Source organism: Hippocampus guttulatus, chromosome 3 (assembly GCF_054856545.1).
Source record: "Hippocampus guttulatus isolate MCC_2025c chromosome 3, RoL_Hgut_1.0, whole genome shotgun sequence".
Taxonomy (NCBI): domain Eukaryota; kingdom Metazoa; phylum Chordata; class Actinopteri; order Syngnathiformes; family Syngnathidae; genus Hippocampus; species Hippocampus guttulatus.
Window position 1 is genome coordinate 5,486,589 of NC_141263.1, and position 27,927 is coordinate 5,514,515.

Consider the following 27,927-nt stretch of genomic DNA (forward strand, 5'->3'; position numbering starts at 1 on the left):
TAAAATCAAAACACTGAGTGATGATCTTTTTATTCGATGTAATACAAATTACTTGTGGGGAAACAGTTGTTAGCTTTCTGCCATTTAAACATTGAGCGCTCGTCTCAGAATTCAGATTGATGATTTTATTGAAAAACAGCCTTTGACGACTGCTGTTCATCACAGACACAAAAAAAGAAGACAGAACACGAGCGTGATTTGAGAGAAAACATTGTATTTAAAAAAGGAAGGAGAAGAAAAATAGCATCAAATTTAAACCAGTGGATTCTTGTTACTGGACTACGTACGAATACTGAAACCAAACCACTGCTGTTCATCAACTGTAAGCAAGTCATCACAGGCAGATTGGGGCTCCCTTCAGTAGCAGTGTGACATGTGTAACACCAATCAACCTCACCAGGAAATATCCGTTCAGGGTCGGAAATACACTTCCCTTTCACTGACAGCAATTTTGCTCTCATAAGAATTCACTAGGAAAATAAAGCATACTGCTGCATTCAAACTTGACCATTTATGAGCTTACAGAAGTACTGCAGTCCCGCATTGCCCAAACACACAGAAACTGAGCAGATTTCTTCCAAAAGTGTCACAAATGGAACAACAAAGTTTCATTGTTTTTGTCATAATCAGAGACTACTTCTTTCTCAAGGCAAGAGGCAGAAAGCGTCTATCCTTTCTGGACGTATTTTCATTAAGCACTGCTGGCTTGCGTGTGTGTCATCAGGGTAGCAAATGCACAAATCGAATGTAAACAAAAAGCACATTGGAATCTGAATGAGGAATATCCATCCATTTTCTTATTTCAGTTATCCTGTTCTGAGTCACAGGGAAGTCGGGAAGGGTGAACTGATCAGCAGTCATTCACAGGACATGAGAGCAATCTATACAGAATTTACATGCACTAGTAACAGTCTTCTTCATTGCATATTTATTCATATTTCCCCGCATGCTTCCTTCTTAGCTGCCTTGTCTTTTAGTAATACTTGAAACGATGCATTCAGGTTGAGAATCCTATTTGTAATGCAAAACAAATTGTCGAGGTCAGGTAACAACCAATCACAAGTCGGCTTGCAAAATGTCACATGACCAAACTCAAAAAATACGTGATTGCTCAATAACTGAACCTTGAGCAACTGTGATGTCTTTTTCAGTCGACATCAAGTGTCAAAATGGCCGCCCCCTGAAATGGCTAAAAACGGGTGGATGTTGCTGCTTAATTTATATTCTACAAACGCAATTATTAATACCATGTTTGGATATAAATCCTAAAGAAAACGTTTGACTTGACTACCCCTTTAAAGAGCCTCTGTCATCACTTAACTCTGAATGTAAATGTGACACACTGTGAACATGCATTTCACTGAACACTCAGTGAAACATGAGTGTTACTAGCATACAGTGTATATATACAGGTATATATATATATATACAGTATATATTTTTTTTTATATGCGATTAGCCCACCCATTATTTGCCATCCAACTGAAGCGTCTCAGCTCATTCCCTTTAAATTCAGTGCAGAGAGGTGCACATTCAAAATGGTAGATGCAGGAGATCTGTGTGTGCAAAGTACATTTCAAAGGAACTGCAAGATCTCCACTTGTGGTTGATGTAAAGGTGACCGCTCTGGAGTGGGCACTGCCTCTACCCCCAATGGCAAGTCCATGTGTGTCAACCCTCCAGGGCCCATAGTTGTGCCGCAGTCAGAGGGGTGCTTTCAAAAATATTTTAAATATGATAATTGTCATAATTTGTTCAATTCATTGATTTCGACAAGGGTTCAGATAGTTCAATGCATGTTGTTGTCATATTTCTAAAAGAAATACGATGAAATCCGGCACACATGCCCAGATTTCTGCCCACACTACGATCAAATCCACCCAAATCACACTCCGCCACCTGCACCACAACTTAGACCTGCTTTTAGTTGGTCTAAATTCTAGTCTACTTTTTGTCACCAAAGTGTCAGGGGGTGTGTAATAGCAAATGCTTTCGGTCCACCACAATGCACAGTCAGGTACAACGCTGTCTGCCAAATTGCCAAACACTGTAAACCGGACTTGTGCCGTCTCGAAAATCGACATGCGCCATTTTTCATGCCGAACGCACATGCCCCTGTGTACGAAAATAGGGCCCATTGCGTCAAAGCATTGACCGTTTGAGAACATGTGAAGTGTATAAAATATTGTATGCAAAATATTATGTCCAGTTCTTTAAGAAAAAGAAAAGTGTAATACCATGTTCTCCCCGACATCAGCCAGGACCAGACCTACAATGCTAACTTCTGGATCAAAGCAAAAATGCAATAAAACTGTCTTTTTAAAAAGGATAAAAGAGGACAGGTAATTTCACAGTGGCCACGCCTTCTGTTGCGTTTTCTACAATGATGTAGAAGTTCTCTTTAAGTGATAAAACACGTGCACTTTAGTCACTGTATTTTTTTATCAACATACAGTTTGACAGTTCAGCTCTTCGGTTCACTTTGGCAATTTATACAGTCAAGTCTTGATTAACTTCGTGATATCAAGCGATATCATCAAGTCATATGGGCCCATTGAATAGACCGTCTCACAGCGATGTGAATCTTTGACTCAGTGAACCAAGCGACCGCCATCCTTGACACCTCAACGGTGCATCCCTGAAGGGAAATGGAGTCACGTGACCTCCCATCCTCCGGACTGTAAGTCAGACGCTGACCGTGACATGACGGGAGGACGGCAATCGTCGTTTGATGCGGGATCGGCGAGGTCTGGAATGATTTTGGCAGCTGCACAAGGGGGCCAGCAGCAGCCAGAGGTAGAGGATCACACAGGCCCAGCACGATGACATCTTCACCCAGAATGTAGACCAGCTCCCGTGGGTGAAGGTGGTCTCCAGCACTGCCGACTCATAGCTGGAGGAGGCAACGCACTCAGCTCAGAAATCACATTCTGCTTTTCGTATGGCAAAACAGGGGACACAATACGGATAATACGGTTTACCCTTGCTAATGAATATATGTATATACCAGTGGCGTTTCATCAGGGCCTTCAAGGCAGCCACAAATACTTTCAGGAACACAAACGTACATTTCCGACTTTCAATATTACGACTTTCATAATTATCGTATTTCAAACAGTCCTGAGCCTTCATTTCATTGCATGTGTCTGACGATCCTCCATGGGTTCGTTTTTTTTTTTTCTCCGTCCTCTCTCTGGTTCAGCTACTATCGCTTCTGATTGGTTCAACTCAATGTGCGGTCCAAGCTTAATTTACGATAGAGGGCGATATTGGACCACGATTGAAAATTCCCTTTCAAGGTGGATTTTTCAAGAAAAGATATGAGGCTATTTCAACCAACAATGCTTTCCAGAGTGCCTTCTTTTCAATTTGGAGCAGTTATGGATGAGTGAACAAGTTAGCCTACATAGACAGGTCGGAGCTTCTGCATTAGTATCTCTGGTGAGTACGATGCTACTTAAAGTTTTCATATTGATAAAAAAATGATTGTCAAGTACAATATTGTACTGCAGACAGAATTCTTGAGGTGATGTATTGGAGATATAGGTATCTGTATTTTTTTTCCTTTTCTTTAGGTTCTATCCCGAAATACGCGAAATGCTCTAAAATGCCACACTTTGGCCTCTTTTATAACGATACATGTGGGTTCGAGTGCTTGGAGGAGAGACTATACAGATAATCATCAGTGAATCTGAAAAGGAGTTTGTAGGAACATTTAATAACACGCTCTGCAGTGTGAATGTAGCCATTGTTATAAATGTTTTTTTGTTTTTTTGCGCGGGGTACATATTGTGATTTTACAGCGTTATTAAAACTCATTCAGTACCAGCCAATTCTGGACCAAGTCTAAAAAGACATTTAAAAACGTCTTTGGGAGTGAATGAGTTAAGCAGTGGATTGGATCACTAAAAAACCACTGAAGGCCCCAGTCTAAAACTCACCACCGGCCACTGCTTAAACTTATTGAGCCGATATTCTAATATAACCACAACATCATTCGGAAAGCATGTTGACTTCTACCTTTATTTCGGTGGCTGTAAGAAGAGGTAAACATTGAAAGCCCTTCTGTCATAAGATGCTTCTTGCTTGCTGGGAAGGACTTAAAATGTACAGTATGTCTGTGATGGTTAGTTTGCGCAAGTCCTGGAAAGATGCATTTGAAATTTTCGCAAACTGTGGAAAAGGCCGAGCCGTATTTCAGCAACGCCAGACATTACGTGCAAAGGGCCCATTTGAGGCACTGCGCGGGAGGCTTAAGTCAACACTTTACAGCAGTGGTGGCCAACCCGCGGCTCGCGAGCCTTTGGTAGGTTCGATGCGGCTCCCGGGCTTTCACACAACAAGCGTCGAAAACACCTCAGCGATGGCAATGTCATTCAATACACAGAACACACTACGTCTGCCTATCATCAATCCCATTACTTGATTGACATAGAAGGCAACCAATCAGATGACTGAATCACCGCTCATGCGCAAGCAACGGGGCTAAGCGCTAAGACAGTCAGCGAAATACCTCTGTTTTGAAGGCAGGGGTGCCCAACAAGTCCACCGCAATCGACCGGGGGGGCCAGCGGACTGGTTCCAAGTTGACCGCAAGGTGTAGGAGGAGGAAATGGGGGGGGGGGGGGGGGGGGGGGGGGGGGAAGGTTTGTGTGTTTGTGTCTTTAGCTTTCGTTCATGTTTGGGCCGTTCCAGCGGTTGCTCATCATGGCGTGTGTGCATATGTGCGCGAGTGCATGGTTGGGCACCCACGTGTGTGTGTGTGTATGTGTGTGTGTGTGTGTGTGTGGGAGGTTGGTCGCTTCAAAAGTCGATCTTTGGGCAAAAAAAGTGTTGGCCACCCCTGCTTTACAGTATGGGAATGTTGACCAGCAAAGCAAAGTTGTCATTGACTAACCTGAACCAGTTGGTGAGGGTCATCATGACATAAAGCGAGGCCAAGAAGAAGACAAAATGGAAGAAAAAGTAGCTGTAGGCCACCCTCTGCGTCTCGTTATGAATAACCTTCTGGCAGCCCTTAGTGTCATCATCAATCACAAACTCTTCCTCCACTGAAAAATGATTGAAAAGAAGCAAAAGAGGACATGATGAATCAAGTCACAAAAGCAGACATCGGCAAAATAGAAAAGCTTGATCAATACTTTGCAAACTGACACTTTCGACAATCTGTTCTCCATAAATAGCATGATGGATTTCATATTTTGCCAAGAGCGCAACATCACCTTCCCACAAAGCTCCTCGACATGATTTCTGTCAAGTGAAAAGTGGCCTTGGTGAATGCACGATTCCTGCCCCAGTACTAACCTTCCTCCTCTTCGGGGCAGCAGAAACAGCAGGTGGCTTTCTGGAACTCATAACGGTATACTTTAATCATCCAGAATGGCCCGAATACCTCTGCAAGGTAGGATGCTTCGTTGCTGAGGAAACATAGAAAGCATTCATTCATTTCCCACAACATGGCTTCCGAAAGAAATGCTACACTGTACCTAATTGTGCAACGTCGCGTGATTTCGTGCTAAGGTTGTGTTGCATGATTTGCGTCCTTACCATGCAAACAGAACACAGCAGTACATGATTGCAGCTCCGATGACGGCCACGGCATTGCCCTCATTCTGGATCCCGTCTTGCCCCACTTTGGGGTAACATACTGTCATGTTCATGCCCTGGTACACAACTGAAATGGAGTGGAACACAGACCGTATGCATTTAGTGTGCTGTCTCTTAAAGGTAGACATGTCTTTTGGTCACTTTTTAGAGTCACATTTAAAGAAACACGTGAAGAATTGGATGTTTCACTGTTGTTGTTAAACGCTCATGTTGTACCACTTGACACTCTTCGACTGTTAATCCAATATTTTTACATGCATTGCACAAAATTTGACCTCTACGCACCCCCCTCTCCCCATCACAAACTTTGACATCCAGTTGTCAGGACAGGGAGAGAATGTCTTACTTTCTGAATTGTCTTTTCCGTTGCACCTCATATGCATTCGAGCACAGTGTTTGTTTTTGTGGCAGGGGCGCTTTGTGTGTGTCTTAGTTGTGCATGCGTGCATGTCAGGGATCCAGATGGCTTCCAAAATATGTTTGCACATTGTGGTTACTTCTTTCTATTGGGGATCTGTAAAACTATATACTGTATATATATATATATATATATATATATGAGGTCCTGAGATCAATAACACTAATGGACCAATTTGGTTAACTCATATACAGTACAGCCAGAGAAGTACACACACACACACACACACATACACATGTGGCTCTCAAAAAGATCATGAAGTTTTTGGACCCTGAGAGTGAGGCTAAATGTTGTAATCAAAAGTAAGAGGTATTTTTTTTTCTCCACCACAATCCTGTGTTGAAGCGGAGCTTTCCTCACCTGCACGAGGCCGACTAATTGCAGATTTTATACAGCATGTAATGAGTTTTGTGCCTGTGTTATTATGTTGTCAATGGATTCAAGTGGAATGCGAAACAAATATCCGTCAGTCTGCTCTCGCCACAGGCCACCAGCCCAGCGTGCATGTCAGAGCACATCTCATCTCAGATTATTTGTGCACGTGTGTGCATGTGTGTGTGTGTGTGTGTGTGTGTGCGCGCACGCGCACTTGCGAACACCTATGTGCATGCCACTTTGGAAAAAGGGCCTCTGACAAGAGGTTCTGCTAAAATCTCAAATACATGGAGTGACCAAGAGTCACCAGTTGAATGGATGCCGAGTGTGTTCTTCCCTTGACGACATACTAGGAGAGAATCACAAGGAGAATGACTGCCAAGTAGAATGTAAAAGTTGGCATGTGTTGACACTTAACACATAAACAAAAACATCTCAAATTTAATTCTCCGCTGATTTTTTGAGCCACTCTGTGCTTCAAACTTTCAGGGAGCAGTTTGGAGAAGGACAAACAGACAGTCCAATATCGGCAAAGAGGGAACCCTTTTGAAGCTCTTTGAAACTGTTTGTGATTAAAGGCTGTACATGTATCAATAAATTTGACTTGAATCTTTGCAGTGTGTGCGTCCGGCGTAAAAACGGGTGTAAGTTCATTTTCGTGCCAGTGCAAGTGTAGTTGAGCATCTTTGGGGCCGTGTTGCACGCACATTTGGGCGTTTCAGCACGACTTGCCTCCCCCCCTGAGTCATCCGATAATTTGTTATCAGAAAATAGTCTGCGTTCAGCGTAAAAAAGGGCACTTCGTCATTTTCATGCCGGGGCAATGGACTGATTCAGTGTGTTTGTGAATTTGGTAGGCATGCTACACCTCAGTGGGGTTTTCTGCCTCGTCCCCCATAGCATCTGCAAATCTGGACACAAAAAGTAGACTAGGTTTTAGACTTCTCAAAAAGCTGGTTTATTTTGCAGCGCAAGTGGTCTAATGCGATTTTTGGTGTCTTTAATGACGATGCAGGATGACAGATTCAGCGCTCCGCGGATGTGTGTGGTGCACATGGATTTCATTCATAAATCTGACACTGGGGTGCATTGTAGGAATCAATTCATTGAAGGAATGATAATCATTATCGTTTTAAAAATATCTTCATAATACCCCCATCATTATTACATGTGTGTGTTATCCACAGGTGCTGCCACCCACCCAACTCTGAATACTGCAATAAACCACTTCAAGGCTGTGGTGTCCTTGAGCAAGGCACCAGAACTATTAATTGCTGCCCAGAGTGTGTGTGTGTGTGTGTGTGTGTGTGTGTGTGTGTGTGTGTGCGTGCGTGCGTGCGTGTGTGTGTGTGTGTGTGTGCGCGCGTGCGTGTATGGCACATTCAAAACTGAATGTAATGGGTTTAAAGCTGAAGACAAAGTTTGTGACTGTGCATGTAGTTGTGATTTTTTGGGAGGAATGAAAATGATTATTTTTCTCTGCTTCAGTTCAACTGAGCTCACCTTTTTCAGGAGGGCGACTAGACAATGCAGAAAAAGTGAGATACATGACATAACAGCTTATGATGGAGGCCTGAAGGAGTCCCGATCGGGGTTGCTCTGCAATGACATTGAGCACACGGTCAGAATTACAGCACATATAAACAAGAAAAATCATTAACAGTAAATCTAAAATGTGCGTGTCTTAACCTCATAAAAATAGGCACAAACTTAAATTACTCTGGTCAAACATTTTTCATAAATTTTTAAATTAGATATTTAGTCAACTTTTCTAGATTATTTTTGTGGTGATTCTGAATTTGTATTTCTTTTATCTCTCGTGCATCAGGTTTTCACAACAATAATGTCCATCCATCCATTTTCCAATCCGCAGGGGGTGCTGAAGCCTATCCCAGCTGTCTCCGGGCAGTAAGCGGGGGACACCCTGAACCGGTTGCCAGCCAATCGCAGGGCACACAGAGACGAACAACCATCCTCACTCACACTCACACCTCGGTACAATTTGGAGTGTTCCGTTGATCTGCCACGCATGTTTTTGGAATGTGGGAGGAAACCAGAGTACCCGGAGAAAACCCTCGCAGGCACGGGGACAACATGCAAACTCCACGCAGGAAGGCCGGAGCCGGGATCAAACCCACGACCTCTGCACTCTGAGGTCAACGTGCTAACCACTGGACCAACCGGCCACAACAGCAAAAATAAAAAAAATAAATAATAAATATAATAGTTTTCTATATATATATACTATATATATATATATATATATATATATAGTGGCGGCCCGGTAGTCCAGTGGTTAGCACGTCGGCTTCACAGTGCAGAGGTACCGGGTTCAATACCAGCTCCGGCCTCCCTGTGTGGAGTTTGCATGTTCTCCCCGGGCCTGCGTGGGTTTTCTCCGGGTGCTCCGGTTTCCTCCCACATTCCAAAAACATGCATGGCAGGTTGATTGGACGCTCTAAATTGTCCCTAGGTGTGAGTGTGGGCGTGGATGGTTGTTCGTCTCTGTGTGCCCTGCGATTGGCTGGCAACTGATTCAGGGTGTCCCCCGCCTACTGCCCGAAGACGGCAGTATATCCATCCATCCATCCATCCATTTTCCGAAACGCTTGATCCTCACTAGGGTCGCGGGGGGTGCTGGAGCCTATCCCAGCCGTCTTCGGGCAGTAGGCGGGGGACACCCTGCATCAGTTGCCAGCCAATCACAGGGCACACAGAGACGAACAACCATCCACGCCCACACTCACACTCACACCTAGGGACAATTTAGAGCGTCCAATCAGCCTGCCATGCATGTTTTTGGAATGTGGGAGGAAACCGGAGCACCCGGAGAAAACCCACGCAGGCCCGGGGAGAACATGCAAACTCCACACAGGGAGGCCGGAGCTGGAATCGAACCCGGTACCTCTGTACTGTGAAGCCGACGTGCTAACCACTGGACTACCGGGCCGCCATAATAAATATAATAGTTTTTTATATATAATAGTTTTATATATATATATATATATATATATATATATATATATCCTGAATTATATATATATATATATAAAAAACTAGCTGCAATGCAATTAAACCACATAAAAGCAAAGCAAATGTTTTATGCCCAATTGTTTAACAGACTTTGTGATGAGGTTAATTATTAAGAAGAAATGCCCCAGAATGGCAAAAGGCAGACTATTGAAGAAGAATGTTTCTTGGCAGCTGATGTTTAAATCTAACATGTTCGGGCACAACAGGCCCGCTGTGTTTTTCAAGGAAGAAACAGATAACATGAGCCTACTTCTAATTATTATTATCTGCTGCAGCAGTAGCTCCAGTGTGTGTGTGTGAGGGGAGGGGGGTCATGCTTGCATAACTGGAGATGGCCAAAGTGTTATTTAGCAACTATGGTTGATGACAGACGTACAAGTGCACTTGATGGACTCACTCTGTTTTACGCATGGTGTGACAGCAATGAAGGACATGAGGCAGCAGAGTCCCAAGTTGATCCACAGCAGGGCCTTGTTGAATTGGCAGGCGATGGGGTGTGTGTAGTATTTATACATGAAGGTGAAGGCCATCGTGGCGATAGTGTAAAAGAAAAGGGTGGCACACATCACCGCCAAATACCACCGTTTATTTTCTGCTGCTCCAGTAAGCCTAAAAGCAGGACAGAGTACAGTTGAGATAAAAAATGGCTTCACATGAACATCAAAGAAAGAACCGCGCGATTTTTAAAATTTCTATTTATTTATTTTTAATGGGGGTTGTGTACGTGTTATTATTTCACTTCTAGTGAAAATAGTCCCTATCATTGCTATGGATACGCCAGATTGACAGATTACTTTTGAGCATGCATTATCTCTAACATTACTGTCCCGAGTGGTGTACGGTGTCTTTTTAATGACTTACAGTCATTTGAATGGGGAAATTGTTCCTGTTTGAGGATTTGCCTTTTGAAAGAGTCCTGAATTAATCATTCCTCTTAGCTGTTGTCGCGACTACGCCATGACAATGCAGATTTAACAAAGCCTGTTTATTAATGTTTTAAATGGTGCCACATTTGTGAGCAACCTGCACTTGTGTGATGAGCAAGAGCTGAGTACGTAAGTTGCACGACTGTAAAACATGCCAGGTTTGATCTGCCAATGTCCAAAAAATATATTCTGCTCTTGCTATTGACTCTTGTTTGATGTTTGGTAGGTTGGATGATTGAAGTTTGAATAAACAAGACACATTGAGAATTGAAGTCTATTTATTTGACAATAAGGAGCCTTGAAGAGTCTAAAATGCACATGTGTGTGAATGTGAGTGTTAATGTTAATTTGCTATTAACTAGAACACATAGAGTCGAAGAATACTGAGTTGCTACGCAGAAACACATATAACGTTAAAAAAGAAATCCTTGTATTCTGGAGTAGTGCGGTTGTTCATTCACAGCCCAAACTTTCACAATGTACCCCACACTCACCAGTTTTTGTTCCAGGTGTGTGCAAAAGCTGTGATGAGAATAAGTTGGATGAGGATGAAGGCAAATCCTCCCACCACACCAACGTAATGCCAAGCTTGAGTATCAGGGGAAAAAGAGAAAAGTCCAAATCATCCGTGTGACTTTTTCGACAAGGTCATGGAAGCTGGTGCCACATCACATCCGTACATTGTAGCTCAATACATGATGCAGTCATTTACGACTACGGCTATCCTTTGCTGCTCTCTAGTGGTTTTCAAAAAGAGGTACAGTACGTTTCGTTCTCACCATGGAGGAATGACTCCGTTGGGATGAAGAAGGCAGCAGCGCACATCCCAAGCAAGGTAATAAGTTTCAGAAACCAGAAACTGGGTGATAGAGTAAAGAAAATGGTTAGGTTACAGAGTAAAATTAAGAACAAAAATGTTTAATCCTCAGTATAGTATGTGACTTACACAAGGTTTTTGTTGTCGCAACGAAATTTTGAACATTGCCGAAATTTTGTTGCAACAACTAAAACTGTTTGCTAACGTCAAAACTGTTGGCGATCGTTGACGAAAAATCAACAGATATTTCCTAACACTTGTAAACGTTCGCCGCTCGGTCGGATACGGGCTGAATGATTTTGTTGTAAATGTCTTGCTGAATGATGCTGCATGTCCGGAATATGCAGACTTATTTACATTTTACATAATTACACATTGTTCAATTTTATGTTGTTAAATTGTTAACGTTACAAAGAACCAGACCTGTGAGTACATCATAAAATAGTGTTGTCTCTGTTACTGACGTTATTATTTTAACACTGTATAAGAGTTAATAATTCGTCATGATCGCGAAACACGAACACCCCCCTGCTACTTTTGCGTTAGTGAGTGGTGATTATAATATTAGTGCAGTTTTACGAATTTGTTGTTGTGTATTGATCGTATTTTTAAGACTGAATGTTGCCAGCTATAAATGTTTAAGAACTCAAGGATGCTTTATGATCAATTAAACAGAACAGATTATCAATAAACTAGACAATCATGGCCTAAGACTGACTCTACATTTATACAAACGTCATTATGTAGAAATAAAATACTGTATTAAAGTTTACTAATGATTTATAAGCGGTTTATGGCCTCATTATAAACTTTATTCGAAATAAACAAAAAAAACTTAAATAAGTAAGGACACTAATATTAGGAAACCAACCCCTAAATACATATTTGTAGATCGTCTTTTTTTTTCTTGATGCATAGCAAATTTGCAACTGAATCAACTACTTGTTTTCAACAAAAAACATTTATCAGATATGGATATGAGGAGTTGCTAAGCAACCACATTCTATGAATGAATTATTTGATATTAATGCAGCATTTCTGGTACAGTACTGTATCACATAATTACAGATTATAAATAAAGATGTATATTGTATTGTATTGTATTGTATTGAACCTTCATTCTCATGAAAAGGTTTGCAAATGAAAACACTACCGCCTTTAACTGCAACCTCCGCATGACACTTTTTTTGTCCTGTTGAAAAGTTACCATCAGGGCACTAGGTCATTCCCCCCAGTAGACCACCATGTGCTCCATAACCTTTGCCAAAGAACCTGAAATCTTTCATCATGGCCCAGATAAGACTACGCTGAGCAGATTAACCTCAGAGATGGTCCGCAACCCAGCATGTCAAAACCTAATCCGAAGCACGTCACAGCTCTAATCGACCAGGCGGGTGCAGAGAGTCTGACAACAGAGAGTTTAAAATAGACCAGCTGGAGGTCAGGTGAGCAGGACGTACAAACACTTTCCCCTTATAGAAGTAGTCAAGAAAACCTTTTACGACAGGGGTGTCAAACTCATTTTAGTCGCGGGCCTCTTTGGAGTTATGTCTTCCTTCGGAGGGCCGTTACGACAGTGAAACCGAAAAAAATGTTGAATCATCACATTGTTTCATTACTTGTACACAACAAATTGATCGATTACTAGTTTTGAAATCAGTTTGTTGTTTGTTCAATTGTTGTTGAAGTGACTGCAAACAAGGTAATAAAAATATTCCTGAATCTCAAAATTATTTACTATACATGATAATTTGACATTTCATTCCACATTTGATAATGTAAGTTGACACACATGCTACCTAAAATGATGTAGTGCCTTGAGTGCCTTGAGTTTCAGACCTGTGTTACAGTGAATGAGTCGAGGTCAAGAGGGTGGTTTCAGAGGAAAGGCACAGAAAACAAGACCACATTCTAACATCAACTGTTGTTAAAATTCAAGACGGGTTGACAGCAACAAGACTACAAACTTCCTCAACTCCAAATGTACTAGTTTACTGGAAAAATCATTGCCCATATCTAATTACATTATTATATTGAAAGTGTTTTGTTTTGCTTTGTTTTGTTAATTACGATTTGCACGTCAAGCCCTCTGTTTTGCAGCGATGTTTGCGCCATGAAGCGACAGATACATTTCTACGGATGTTCACTTCAATGCCTTTCTTTGACTCTTCCAGTTTCTCTGTCTCACTCTCGCAACCTGCTGTTGACATTCTGTGGCACTGTGGCCACTTCTCTGTGTGTCAAGCCTCGCAATGGCGAAGTTGTGTTGATCACTTGTTGGGTCTCGAAATGTCAAAATGGGGCTAGCATGATGAAGAGGACTGCTGACCAATTTTAACTGAACCAGGAAACGGTTTGGTTGATTCAAGAATCAAGCAGTTGCTTTGACTTTTGCTGTTTAGTTCCTTGATAGAGACAACAAATTGTACATAATGTTCTGAAAGATTGAACACTTTGACATGGTCACTCAAAAGTTTAGAAAGAGTCCCATTATGTTAACAACATGAATATTTACAGTATTCCCTCATAATGGAGCAAATGAGGCTTCAAATTTGCTTCATGAACTAGTTGTTGCATTTTTTTTTTGACTCCTCAAAATGGCACTCTCTGTTCAACATTGTGCTGAACGTACACTGACTTGCCATTTCATAAACTCCTTTATTTAAAACCAACGGTGCGATCTCAAGGAGTCAAAAAAATGTTACAACTGGTTCATGAAGCAGTATTAAAACTTCATTTTCCCATCACTCATATTTCTATTTCTTTTAAGATTTTAAGTAGTCATATTTGAAGAACCAAAGATGAAATGAACAGCAGCACTGACCCATTGTGTATGAGTGCTCTGAAGTCCTGACTAGACTTGACGTCAACAAGGAAGATGGCCATCATTAGGTAGAAACAGGACGTGCCAAAGCAGACTCTGTAGACGGCTGAGTAGCCTACAAGCATCTCACAATGCCCCCCACCATGTGCCTGATCACATACCACGTTGAAGAAAGGCACCTGAAACAAAGAAAAACAGTACTGTACATCCCTCTCCACATAAGCACATTTCCAGTCTTGCATGCAGCGGAGGCCAATACAAATACAGGCCGCACTGAATAAAACATAAAAACCTTGCAAAGTTGTTGCTCAAAGGCTTAACTGCAATTAGTATTCCGTTCCATCTTCTGTTTCTTGCCCTCATTCCTCTTGAGGCTGACGTTGGTGTGGAAACAAAACAAGTAGCGATTCCGCAAAAGGCTTTCTTTTCAGGCCTAGTCCAACAATACGTCATTCAAAATGTCCTTGTATCTCATTTACAAGCCTTGTCGAGTGACTTATAAAAGTGTCAGACTTAATATGGTGATAGTGTTGAAAGCTATGGACTCTTACTCTGTCTCTCTTGCTACTTTATGAGATCAGTTGCTAGTGAGGAGGTTATACTTGTGAAAAAAAGGGGGGGGGGGGTTTGGTTGACCTGTGCAATTTTACGAGAACAATAGCTGTGCAGAGATTATAAAAATCAAATTTGGCTGACAAGGAGGAATCAAATTTATGTAGCTAATAAGATCTTCAAAATATTAGAAATAGAGCAATTTTATGCAATTGTAATTTGTAGTTATTAAAAATAAACACATTGTCAATAATAACAACAAAAATAACTCATCTACAGTAACTACACTGTTTGAACATTATTGTTTTGTAAGAAGCGGCAGAATTTTTATTACTGGTCTTGTATTAGCGATCACTCAATTATGCATGATTCCCAAATGCATTGTGTATATAAAAAGTGCAACGCTGCACTTCTTGCGATCTGCAAATCATTTCCCATTGATAAGAAATGCGAATCATTTACAAACTTGTAAAACAATCAAGCATAGTGAAGGCTATGATAGTTGACGGAGTATCACTCGCGTGCAAACTTAAGGGCCAAATTGATGAAGAACACAGAAAGGTCGCATCCGGTACTCACATTTTCCCTGACGAGTTCAGAGACGGTGCGCGACAGCATGAGGCAGGAAACAGCGCAGCTCATGACGTGGAAGATGGTGTACATGACCCGAGTGCTGGTGGACGACTTGACTGGAGGACAGAAGGCACAGCAGAGAGAGCAGGGAGCAGGCCCACAGCAGCAGCAGATCTGGCGAGGAGGGAACACACACAAATACTCAATCAATATGCTTGAATAACAAAATGGACATCTGAAACCAATTCTTTTTAAAGAGAGGGTTCCCAATAATTACATTCCAAGGAATCATTCGTTTGCTGCCTGATGCCTGTACACTTACTGTATAGGTTACTCTTATATATGTCCCAAATGAGTAATGACGTCACATGCAGGAAGTGTATTTTGGTTTGGAACTTTTCCACCATGGCATTGAGGCAGAAGCACGGTAGGGCAAAATGGTCAACAAGTGGCCCGCGGGCCATCATTGGCCTCCCACCAATTAATTCTGGCACACCAGATGACTTGTGATCTTCTGAGACAGAAGTCATGTGAGTAAAAGCCCGGCCGTGCCCACTGTAATTGCTTTACGTACGGGCCGTTGTAGGACTCATTGGTTATGGACACTCCGAGTAGGAACTAGTGGCCCCGAGTCAATCGCACGGCTACCCCATGGATTCGTAATTGGTCCCTCATGCCGACTTATGCGGCCGCGGTGTGCCATCCTCTAGCTCAGAGAGGCTGCCAACTTCCTCCCTTGCCCTCACCTCAGATCAGTTGAGTTTGATTGATAATTTTATTTATTGTGACTTGGCTGCTTCTATATGGGTGTGGCCTTTATTAATTGTTCCTGCGTCGAGTTTAACAATTTTTGGTCAGCTTCATAGAAGGATCTGAGCCATACTTTGCCTTGTCCCAAACAACTGACCTGTTATCTGTGATTTACCCTGCCAGGGAAATAAAGCCCCAGACAACTCCGATCCTTGGATTATTAGGACATACGCTTCCAACATGATAAAGTGACAGCTCAGGGAAAGGACAAATTAATTTGATTGAATGCCAAGCTGCTAATATGTGCGTGTTACCAAGAAAATTCAAGATAGGTCAAGAAGACACTTGCCATATATTATTTTTCTTCATGTGCATGTCATTTGTGTGGAGTCTTTGTAATTTAATGAATCAGCCTTGTGCATTCATTACATGAATGCGGTTTCCTGCACAGTACATCCTGGCCATTGTGAAGATTAAATGGAGGATATCAATTCTTAAAGGTCAGAACAATTTCCACAACCTTGCCTTTGAGCAAGAGACTTTTCTAATTGGCGTTTGTACGTTGGAGGCACGGTGGTTGACTGGTGTCATGGGTTTGATTACAGGTCCTGGCCTTCCTGTGTGGAGTTTGCATGTTCTCCCCGTGCATGTGTGGGTTTTCTCCGGGTACTCCGGTTTCCTCACACATTCCAAAAACATGCGTGGCAGGTTAATGGAACACTCTAAATCAGGGGTGTCAAACTCATTTTTGTCGCGGGCCACATTGTCATTACAGTTTGACTAGGAGGGCCGTTATGAATCTTGGGAATTATAACCATTATAAATGTTTAATCACCTCCACATATTACATACACAGCGCACAACAAATGGATGGATAACTACTTTTAAAATCAGAAGTCAAGAATAATGACTGCTATTGTCGATTACATATGACAATTTAAAATTTTGGTTCAGACTTTAGCAAGCATCATGGAAATTGACATGTTTGATTTGCTTTCGCGGGCCACATAAAATGATGTGGCGGGACAGATCTGGCCCCCGGGCCTCGACTTTGACACCAGTGCTCTAAATTGTCCCGAGGTGTGAGTGTGATTGCGGATGGTTGTTCGCCGATGTGTATCCTGCGATTGGCTGGCAACCAGTTCAGGGTGCACCGCACCTGTTGCCCGAAGACAGCTGTGATGGACTCCAGCACGCCCGCGACCCTTGTGAGCGATAAAGTGGATCAGAAAATGGATGCAGTTTGGATCTTCTCCATGTGATTGTGTGCTTGTTCTCCTAGTACTGTATTTCCTCCGACAATCCAAAAGGGTGTACCGTATGGTCAGGTTACTGAAAACTCCAAATTGCCCTTCATATGAATCTGAGTGGAAATGGCTGTCCGCGTCTGTATGTCAGTTCTGGGATTGATTGGGCGTCACTCCAGTTTCAAACTTTCCCAATATTCAGATCAAAACGATAGATAGATATAAGCTTTTAAATTACTCTAGTAGTATTATATTATGCCACTACACAATAATGTTTACATGACAATGTATTTTAGTTAGCAATATAAAAAGTTAAACTCAAACTAGCATCAACACCAACCTCAGACAAGTGTGTCGCCCAGACAACAGTGCATGATCAATAAAGGCATGTTCGCGCAATGTGTCCAGATACACACATCACGTGTCATAATCTAATGGATAAGGCAGAGACGATTATCCATTACCTGATCACAAAGGGGAATGGATGAAAATAGCGTTCAGATTGAGTACTGGTGTAAAAATTACTGGATCGTGGTCGACATGTGGGTAGGTAAAGGTAGGTCATCATTCTAGGATTTTAGATGGAAAAACATTTTGGGGGATGCAAAGTTTTTCAAATGACCAGTTGGTGTTCCTTTGTATTTTGCCAAGCAAAAATCAAACAAGCAATTGATTTGGAGCTGTGCAATCAAAAACATTTTGGAAAATTGTCAGGGCAGCATATCAAGACAGAAAGAACTTCTTTCAAAGTTGTGTAGTCCAGAAGGTAAAAATGTCCAAGATTAACTGGAGAATAAGATAACACAAGTGACATGGTAAGAGGGAGCCATTTACTTTTTCACTTATGTGAAATATTTTATCTGTGAAAACGTACAAGACTATCGGTCTGTCAAGCGTTTTCAACCATTTTAAAATGTTGAAAATAGCTTGGGAACAAATCAATTAACATTCTTTATCGCTCCACTGTCTGAGAAGTGTGCCACTGTCTGAGAGCTTTGACTCTTCCCTTACTCTGCTAGCTGTCGCCTGAAGATTGATGTTTTTAGACAATACCAAGTGAAAATAATTAAATTAGATGCCCTTAGGTAAGGCTATTTATTTATTTATTTATTTTTATTGCTCGCTGTAAAGTTTTGGTACACAAAACTGAACCAGCCACTAAAGTAAGTTAAGTACAGATGAATATTCTTCAAAGGAATTGTTTAGTTAGCCCATTATTTGATATGTTCCTTCGCTCAAGTCTCGAAGAGCTTTGAAAAGGAGTTGGGAAAGATGACCAGCTGACTAGCACCATTGTACCATTTTAATCAGTTACAACGTATTAGGACATTTTTAGCATGTTAAATTCGTGGTTCAACATGATTTGGTGGTGGTGTTGTGTGGATGGTGGTGCGCAATTGTCTACCAGTATAAGTACGATATCAGTATAAATATCAACTTGAACACGCAGTGTTTGGTAACTCAGACAAGATGGTGATTTTTGGTTTTCTCTGAAGCAGCGAGCTCTCCCAGTCGGATGAAATGTGAGGTTCCCATCCTTCATCAGAAAATCATATCAAAGCCCAACAAACGGTATTACTGTGAGGTAATCAGGCTCGACATTGCGGAAGTAGAAAAACACTCCGATTCCGGTTCCTAATGGTTCTCAATTCCAATTCTTAAATAAATATATAGAATTAAAAACAACAACATTGCATGATTTAAAATGGTTCAAATGAGGGCGGTACAGTGGTTAGCGTGTCAACCTCACAGTGCAGAGGTACCGGGTTCAATCCCAGCTTCCTTTGTGGAGTTTGCATGTTCTTCCCGTTCATGCGTGGGTTTTCTCCGGGTACTCCGGTTTCTTCCCACATTCCCAAAACATGCATGGCGGGCTGATTGAACACTCCAAATTGTCTTTATGTGTGAGTGTGAGCATGGATGGTTGCGCCCTGTGATTGGCTGGCAACCGGTTCAGGGTGTCACCCGCACTACTGCCCGAAGACAGCTGGGATCGGCACCAGCACGCCCCACGACCCTTGCGAGGATAAAGCAGATCAGAAAATGGATGGATGGAAATCATTTGAACTTCTCTTTCTTAATGTCATGACCGTTTTACTGTTGTGAATTTTGCCATGAACTTCTCAATTTTTAACCAATATATTGATATAAAACCTAGGAAACCATAAAAACGGGGTTTTATTTTTGAGAACCCTAATGAGATATGATAATGCAGCAGCTACTTAAAGCATTCTACTGGACACCCATTCGTAAACTTGACGAGTGTTGTTTTTCTATTGAAAGAAAATAAACACACAACAAACCTGCAGTGCGGTCTACTAAATTCACAAAGAATGATTTTTCACCGCATAAAAATGAACATGAGCCCCTTTTTACACCAAGTGCAGTCTACTTCCTGTCACCAAGTTGCCAGATGCGTCGGGGGCTGTGCACCGAAACGCCCAGTGAGGCAGATCACGGTCCCAAACACGGTTGACCACACTTCCCATGGCACGAACCTGAAATTGTGCCTGTTTTTACGCCGAGCGCACAGGCCCTTGTCGACCAAAACAGGGCCCTAATTGTTAACAATTGGCTTCAACCTGCTGAAATATTTACATTTTTCTTATCACAATAATGAGCTTATGATAGTCAACACAACAATTAAATCAATATTGAAACCCTAAAAAATGGGTTATAAAAAGATGAATTTGAGTTTTGAGTCTTGCAATGTAACAAGCCCCAGGAAGACGTTGTTGATTGAACCACCTAAAATGAACCCATCATGGTTTGATAATGAAAATCTACAACAAATCTGGACAAATGAGTTGCTCAAAGGGGGCTCCAGTTGAACATGAGGTGAGCGTGTTTGCCTCACAAGAGGATCTGGGTTTGAATCTAGATGCCTAGTTCAATGTAGAAAAATGCATCCGTCTATGTTTAATAGTTATGACATGAAGCATTTGTAATTATTCCAATCAAATATTGTCACCACCAACGCTACTTTTAGTGCTTTACATGATTGTAAAAATATACAGTAAAAATGACGTACAATAATGGTACCGGTTTCGTATTTTGATTTGAAATTATTACAGTTCTTGGATAAAACCATGTAAATCATTTAAAAAGTTCATCCAAAACCGTGACTGCATTTGATCAAACTCCAGCTTTATTCACTCCCAGCATTTGCTGCTTCTCGCCAGCTCTCACCTGATAGGCCACCATGTTGAGGAAGTAATTGTAGACACTGCGACGGTTCATGCCCTGGTTGGCGGACATTGTGCCACTGAATTGTTTTTGGTCACCCACTACGACTCTGCATTTGGCCATGAATTTCCACCCCGAAACGATTTTCTTCAGAGTGTCTCCAAAGTTCGCACTGTCACATCCTTAAAAAAGCCAGACTTTACAACAGGCCGAAGCTCTTGATAGGAAATCATAATCAAAAATCAATACATTTAAAAAAGAAAAAAAGAAAGAAAGAGAATGTGCAGCTGAGTCCTGCAGCAGGTTGTGCCTGCGCTCTCCTTGTGATGGATTAGCAATAACGCTCGTTGGGCTGCATTCTCCGCAAGTGAAAACCTCAGCATGAGTGCCACTTCAGATCACATCAGCTCCCTCAGGACAGCCTCACTGAGGAAGAAGTCCCCTTTCCCCCCCCCCCCCCACATCCTGCGTGCTTTGGCTCTGAGGCTCTGTTGGGTGCTGCCAGAAAAGAGAGAGAGGTGGAGGCGAATGGCCAGAGCCCTCCCCCATTCTCTCACCCGATTCTACCCGGTCAGATTAGATAGAATCTGAGCGGGAGGGGGTGAGAACGGGAAGCTGACCGGGACCATGTGTCAATCCCATCTGTCCCTCGCTTCCCTTCCCCCCACCTTGCCTCCCTCTGGCAGCCGAACGGAACATGGGGATTGGAAATACTTCACTTTTTTTCTAAATGAAATGACCCTACTTCATTTTAAAATGGTAACGACTGGCAGCCTCCAACCTTTGTGAGTTCGCCACACAGGTCTGAGCACGCATTCAGAAATACACTCAGAGCATGCACTGGTTCCCTTCGATTGTTCAGAAACTCGATGCGCTGTTCCAATTTGCAGTTTGGAAATTCAGAGTGTACCAAAAATCAAGTGCCATTGCACGCAACAGGCACTCAGACTGGGTACAGACTGCGTCAGAGTGTCAAGTAGCACAACTGGAAGTAGGTGATTGGTTTCGACAATAGGCTGTATTCGGAAATTAATGGCGGCGGAGCACATTCTGCCTCTCCGAACACACATATGCCCTGTGTCCAAATTGACAGGCTGCGTCCTCTGAAGGCCACATTTTCGGCCACATGATGTCACTTCTGGCGCAACTCGACGGCAGGTGCTGGTTTTCAAATTCTAAAAAGACACTTCGATACCTTGAAAGACGTCTCCTTATACAACTTCTGTATTAAAGCGTGGCAAGTTTGGACAGGCTTGATTAGAATTTGGACACCACGTGTAGTTGAACCGCACCGGAGCAGGCTTCATGTGACCGAAAGTGTGGCCTTTTGGGGACCCAGTCTGTGAATTTGGACTCAGCCACTGTCAGAGTAGTGCACGGTGCAATGTCGTTCAGATGAAGAGGACGCACCCATAATCCCACTAGTTATCATGTGCATTACCACTCACAAACAAACACGGGAAGCAGAGATCTGTCTTCATGAAATGAACAATGAAGCTACAGATTCATCAAATTATTTGCGAAATAGGCCAATGACTATATGGGACCCTACTCGATAATGACTTGTTGATTACACCGGTCAATAAATGTTAACGAATTTTCAGATTTTTTTTTTTAAATGACTGATTCTGAATCTGTCCTCGTTGTTTTCTTGAGCACATGACATGAATGTATTTTTGTTTTGTTTTTCTGAAATGCCACAGCTATAAATTACAACACATGGTAGAATCCATATTGTGCAAGTTTTATTGGTCAAACTTAAAAACAAAAAATGAAAAGATCTCAAAACTTGATGTGCTCGGGGAAAAAAGTAAAGGCATTTTTTAAAATCAGCATCAAACATACAGTTAGGGACACATAAAGTCTCCATCTCTGATTATAATTTGTTGCTGACCAGTGTGCTCTTTTCGCTTTTGAAAACAGTGTGATTGAAGTCAGAAGTTGAAAATTTTATGGCATTTAGCTTTAAGGTGATTGACCATTATGACTGTATTAACACTTCCATACAGTGTTGTTGTGTACTGCTGTGTACACACAGACCACACTTGTCATTGTTCATGGATTTATAAGTTAATATATAAAGGCACTTTTTAAAAAAATCTTATCCCATTTAATGAATAGCCTACTTTAGTCTTAGTACTGTAGGTTTTGTTTGGCACAAACCGTGCTGACAGTAATAAAAAGTTTCAAGAGAGCATCCCAATGATCACACTTTTTTAAAAGTGTGAAAATAAGTCAACTACGTGTCAAGTTGCTTTCTGTGATGTGAAATGAAACAGTGTGTCTGCTCGCCGTTTAAAAGCGCTGAGTGCAAGAAGAGAGAGTCAGATTAGATTTGGGTTAGTGTGCAGGGCAGAGCGTCTGGATAATCCTGTCGTTTAGTCCTCCTTTCAGTGAGGATAACCTTCACCATTGCAGACAGCGCTCTGTTGCTAAACTATGTTACACTCAATGAAGGCTCAAAGAAGACAAGAGTGTTGTTTCAAACAGCTGTGAGCTGCATCAATATATATAAATGACACCCATTGAAAAGCACTGACATTTTTAAAACTTTTTTTTTTACAAACTCCCTCCAAAAAACTATTGAAACAAATTTTGAAAACAAAAATATGTTAGTCTGTGGGTGCCAAACGGCAAGTATGTGGGGGTTGACTGTACTGTTACAAGGCCACTGACAGACTATCACACAATCAAAAACATGCTAAATAAAAGAGTAACAATAATAATATTTTTTATTATTTATAATAATAATAATAATAATCTTGGGGGCAAAAGGGCACCTTTTCCATCAAGTGAAACCCATAGCCACGCACTGCATGTCCCTGGTCACAGATAAGCGGCAAACATGCTTTCGTCAAACTGTCCCAAGCAATTAAATAAATTATTATAGCAAACTGTACACACCTCTTGCTGAAATCAGGTTGTTTTTTAGCAGTTGTCCCTGTCTCATGCCAGTGGGCCAGCCCTCAACCCCTCCATATGCTGCTGGTTCATTGGCGTTATCATGATGACCTCCTGAGCTTTGCAACTATGGAGGCTTTTGCTGGCTACCTTTTGTCATCTTGCTCGTGTCATGGTTTTGCTCTGTCTATGTATTTTCTTTGTTTGTTTGTTTTAGCACCAGGTGGAGTGGAGGGCGTGCCTCTTCAGCGGTGCACCTCTGTTTTGTTCCAATCAAGCCCAGGCAAATATTTAAGGACTTCCTGGCTGCTTTGCCTTTTGTCGGATTATTGCCCTTGTTCGCTGTTTATGCTCAAGTGATTTTTTATAGACCTCTTGCACATGTTTACAGTCGCTCTTGTTTCGCTAGATTCTTGTTTAGTATGTATTTTGGTTCTCAAGTCATTTTGGACTACTTTAAGTTTCGTGTGTTTGGATTGTTGCCATTTCGTTTTGAGTACTTTCGGTTGTCAAATTTGCCTTGCAGTTTGCAAGTGCTTTCTCTGTTCATATCTGTTTTTCTTGGCTTGTTGTTGCCAGCGCTTTCTGTTTATCATTTGTCGGTACTTTGTTTTTCTATAAATAAATCCGTTTTTGTAACGCAGTTTATCCGAGTCTGCATTTTTGGGATCCACACTCCACTTGGTTCGTGTTCGGACCGTTTCAGCCAACAGACCGGTTTATGATTGACAGTAGGCTGGATCTCACAGGTCACTGCATTGCTTGTTGGCTCTTGCTGGCAAGGGTGCGCTGTGTTGGCTACTTGCCTAAGCGGAGCCCAAAGTGTGGAAGGGGGAAAAAAAAAGAGTATCCGTAAATATATTAACAGCATTTTAACTCGTGGAGGCAGAGTTCAAATGTGATGGCTCACTCCACCATGAGTGGTTGTGTTTGTGGCACAAAACCCAACTGGTCATGTCCCGGGCAATATAACTGATAATCATTTGAAATTAGTCCCACTGTTACATTACAGTTTATTTTTCAGGCAAATGAACGACCAGCTCATGGAACTCGTTTACCTGTCAGTTGAGTAGAAGCATCTATGACTAAAGCCAAACTGTGGCAGAGTTTTTACTCTCTGGGCCTGGATTTGAAACCTCTGCGAATGATTTATGTTGTTTCTTAATTTCATCCTTGATGGGCTTTGATACTCGTTGACTTGAAAATGAGTCGTGGAAATCATCGTGTATGTACCATAATAAATGTCTAGATTGACACATTCAGTGTCGCAAAGGAAGTGAACACTCATATGGCTGTTCAAAAACCAATTGCTTTAAGTGGTATTAAGCAAGGGTACAGAATCCATGCCAACATTTACTTTCCGGGAACTGCGGAACAAAAGAGAGGCCACACTCAGCTAAGAAGATTAGACTAGCAAACACAGAAGGTGAAAAGTCTTACATCCTTCCACCAAACTGGCTGCTGAGAAGGAAATGGCACGTCCACGAGGACATCAAGAACATCCATTAATTCATTTTTAAGCAATTACCTTGTTATTGAATTATCAGTGGGTTCGCCAAACAAGTGCATGAAAAGAAATGTAAAAAACATACGTTCTTTTCCCCCTTTTTTATATGAACTATGTTAATAACAGAATCAGGATAATTAATCTGCGGTCTAGGTGTAATATTTCATGCAGAATAGGAAGAACCTCTGATCCAACGTAGGCTACAGATCCAGATTCCATGAGAATGAATGTGAATGTATGAAAATAAATCGTCATCTACAGCAATTAGCTAGCTAGCTATGACAAGGATGTTAAATTATTGTAGTTTTACTCTATTTACTACATTATTTATTTGAAACAAACTATCGGACCCCGTTCAGTACTTCACCTAATATCTACGGAACAGGGTGGCTCACTCCACCAAGAACGGTTGTAAATTATTTTGTCCCAGTGACAACTAAATGTTATTCCGAAAAATCCAATCACCCACTCATGCTTCAGCATTCCTGGGGGCCCCTTTCACTGTCCGATAATTGCTTCTTCTGCCTTGTGGGAAAGGGGGAAGTGCCAGTGAGGACAAACAAAAGCAAATTAGAGGCAGCAAATCATTGTTCAATCTATGGTTTCAATAGAACTCGACAATAACCATTGGCTCAAATCCAAGCTTTGGCCAGAGAAACAATCCATTCATCAACCATTTGTCATCAGAATATAACTAGTATTAGTCCCATTGACACGGTTTCTGCTCATTGTAACTGTATCATTCGAGCTGAGAGCTGTAAACAGGTGGTTTGACATAGAAATATAATCCGTTTACTGTATCGGAGTGACATGACGTAGTGCAAAGAAATCACACTGATGAGAGAATGGGTATTCATCAAGGAAAGAGCAATGTTTCATGTTTGTGACATTGTATCTGTTCAATGGGGTTGTTTATATTCAAGGTAAGCTTGTATAATGTTGCTACTGAACAACAAAATAACTGGACTGCAACTACGGTATACCCATTTTAGTTTCGCACATATGGGTGCATCAGTCAGTCAATGGTGTCTCTGTTGTAACACAGAGCAAATAGGGGTGTATTACAGCAATTTTCTTATTTTACTATTTCTTGTGACCAGTTACAGCAATCCACTGTATGTATACAGAGGTGCCTCTACTTATGAAATTCATCGGTTCTGGAAGAAATTTGTAAACTAGAAAATTTTGCAAGAAGAGATGTGTTTTCCATGTAAATGCCCTAATTCGTCGCCCCCCCCCCCCCAAATTCAGACATAAATGTTTCCTGAAGCATAAAAATACATCAAAATATGAGTGTGAGCGCGCATGGTTGTTCGTCTCTGTGTGCCCTGCGATTGGCTGGCAACCGGTTCAGGGTGTCCCCTGCTTACTGCCCGAAGACGGCTGGGATAGGCTCCAGCACTCCCCGCAACCCTAGTGAGGATTCAGCGGTTCGGAAAAAAGAATGGATGGATGGATGTAACAAATACATGTTACAATTAGATTATTGCACAATGAATGAGAATTGTGCATAATGTTTTAAAAAAAAACACACCGAACAGAGTAAAGAATAAAAATGATGGTCATTTAACTTTTAACTGTGTCCTTGTCGTTTTTGCCCTCTTTAGTCCGTGTTCTCCCTCCGAAGTGTTTTTTGCCTGGCGTTTTGAAAAGAACTGATCCAAGGACGTTCGCTTTTGTCGGCTTTTAACAATCCTTCGAAAATGTCCAAGCAAACATCAGCATAGCGAGCGATCACCCGACTGGTGAACACTTTTCTGCGTCATTCACATTTACGTAAAACTATCTTAACACCTCATATCCTACGGGGCGAATGACAAGAACGCTGCATAGACACACATCTATCGATCTCCCCAAAATGACACATTTGGTAGCAGTCCCTCTTAGCCAGTGGAATGCCAGGATGATGCTCGGTAATAGCCAATAGCAGAGCATCTATAGGTATGTTGCGTTCAGAAAACTCAGAGCTGCGAGGAGCAGGCCATCCTGTATTTTTACCTTTCGTATTATGAAATTAAGTAACAAGAGGCAATATTTTCCTGTTGAGACGTTTCGTAACTAGAACATTTCATATGAATAGACATTCGTAACTGTGGTGTATTTGAGGACGTTACACTCTTAAAACTGCTAGGTCAAACAGGGTGAAATCGCTAACCCAGCGCTGGGTCAAAAAGGGACAGAGTCGATGCCTGGTTATTTATACCCACCGCATTTGTTTGAGGATTTGATCAATTACATTGGGTCAAGATTTTGATCCAACAAGGGATAAAAAAAAGTACCCATACTAATGAGTTAAAGCTACAAATAAATGGGTTACTTTTTTTTTTTAAATAATGCAATTTTTTTTAACAGGACCCCTGTCAGGTGTTGCCAGAGCACGTCACTTGCATCACCAGCTGCCCTTCCTAAACCAAGCCACATTTTCCCTGGTCCCCCCTGACCAGGATTTAACCCTAATTTGTGTTCCTGGTGAGTGGGTTAGGAAAACAACAAATTTTTTGGTGCAAGATTGCAAACACGGCATATTGAGCAATGATCAACCGGTCTTCACAGGGCAAAACACCAACTAAATAATACATAAAGGTTATTCTCATAATTGTTCAGTCCCACTGAGCTTAATCTTTCCATCCACACCTTCTACGAAGACCACAAAACAAATCTTACCTGTGCTCGTATGACGTGACCTGACATTGCGTCTCTGATGCCTGACGTGAGCCGACCCTCCAAAATCCACAGTTTTAGTCACTCATAAAGAAGAATAAAAAGGTTGGTGTGATCAAGGCATCGTTTCGCTGGCCATATTTCCATCCTTCCAGTTGTAAACAGATACATACATTTCCTCAAGGATGAAGTACTGAATCCCAATGGCACCGACAGGATTTTTAGTCTTCCTCGGAAGCCGTTTTATTCTTTCTTAATCTGATTATGCTGGGTGCAGTGAAAAGTGTACACACACAAAAGCGCAGGAAATGTCTGGAGAAAGCCACAGTGGTTGAGGGGTTATTTCTATTCAAAGTCACGTAAACCTCTTATAATAGACAGAAAAAGATCAACAACCATGAAGTGAGCAGGTAAACTACTGAAAGTCTGCATAATGCAATTATTGTCTTGCATTCATCAACTTTTAGTTGATTTCAAGTTTGCATAAATCGCAATAAAAGCCGCTGGTACATTTTATTTATATTTCTTTTTACATTCAAACTAATCTTAG

General features: G+C 41.7%; 1 protein-coding gene across 2 annotated transcripts; it reads right to left on the bottom strand.

The window, feature by feature from the left end:
- Positions 1-194: 194 nt before the first annotated feature.
- serinc4 (serine incorporator 4) lies at positions 195-27,604 on the bottom strand. Of its 2 annotated transcripts, none has more exons than XM_086107437.1 (11): positions 27,381-27,604; positions 15,132-15,299; positions 14,001-14,179; positions 11,139-11,218; positions 10,854-10,947; positions 9,831-10,042; positions 7,904-7,999; positions 5,548-5,674; positions 5,305-5,417; positions 4,898-5,051; positions 195-2,893 (listed from the first exon to the last, which is right to left on the bottom strand). In XM_086107437.1, exons 1-11 carry the CDS (start codon positions 27,405-27,407, stop codon positions 2,686-2,688), a joined length of 1,458 nt encoding a protein of 485 aa, XP_085963563.1. In that variant the 5' UTR covers positions 27,408-27,604; the 3' UTR covers positions 195-2,685. The 2 variants fall into 2 exon arrangements, with proteins under 2 accessions (XP_085963563.1, XP_085963561.1); XM_086107435.1 differs by lacking the exon at positions 27,381-27,604 and adding an exon at positions 20,312-20,744.
- Between the last annotated feature and the right edge of the window lie 323 nt (positions 27,605-27,927).

Bases quoted from the DNA above. Each gene is read 5' to 3' on its own strand.
- serinc4 (XM_086107435.1), bottom strand. From the start codon at position 20,431: ATGGCCAAATGCAGAGTCGTAGTGGGTGACCAAAAACAATTCAGTGGC. The intron at 8,000-9,830 runs GTGAGTCCATCA...ATGTCATTGCAG, and splicing joins CACACCATGCGTAAAACAGA to AGCAACCCCGATCGGGACTC. The intron at 2,894-4,897 runs GTTAGTCAATGA...TGCCTCCTCCAG, and splicing joins ACCCTCACCAACTGGTTCAG to CTATGAGTCGGCAGTGCTGG.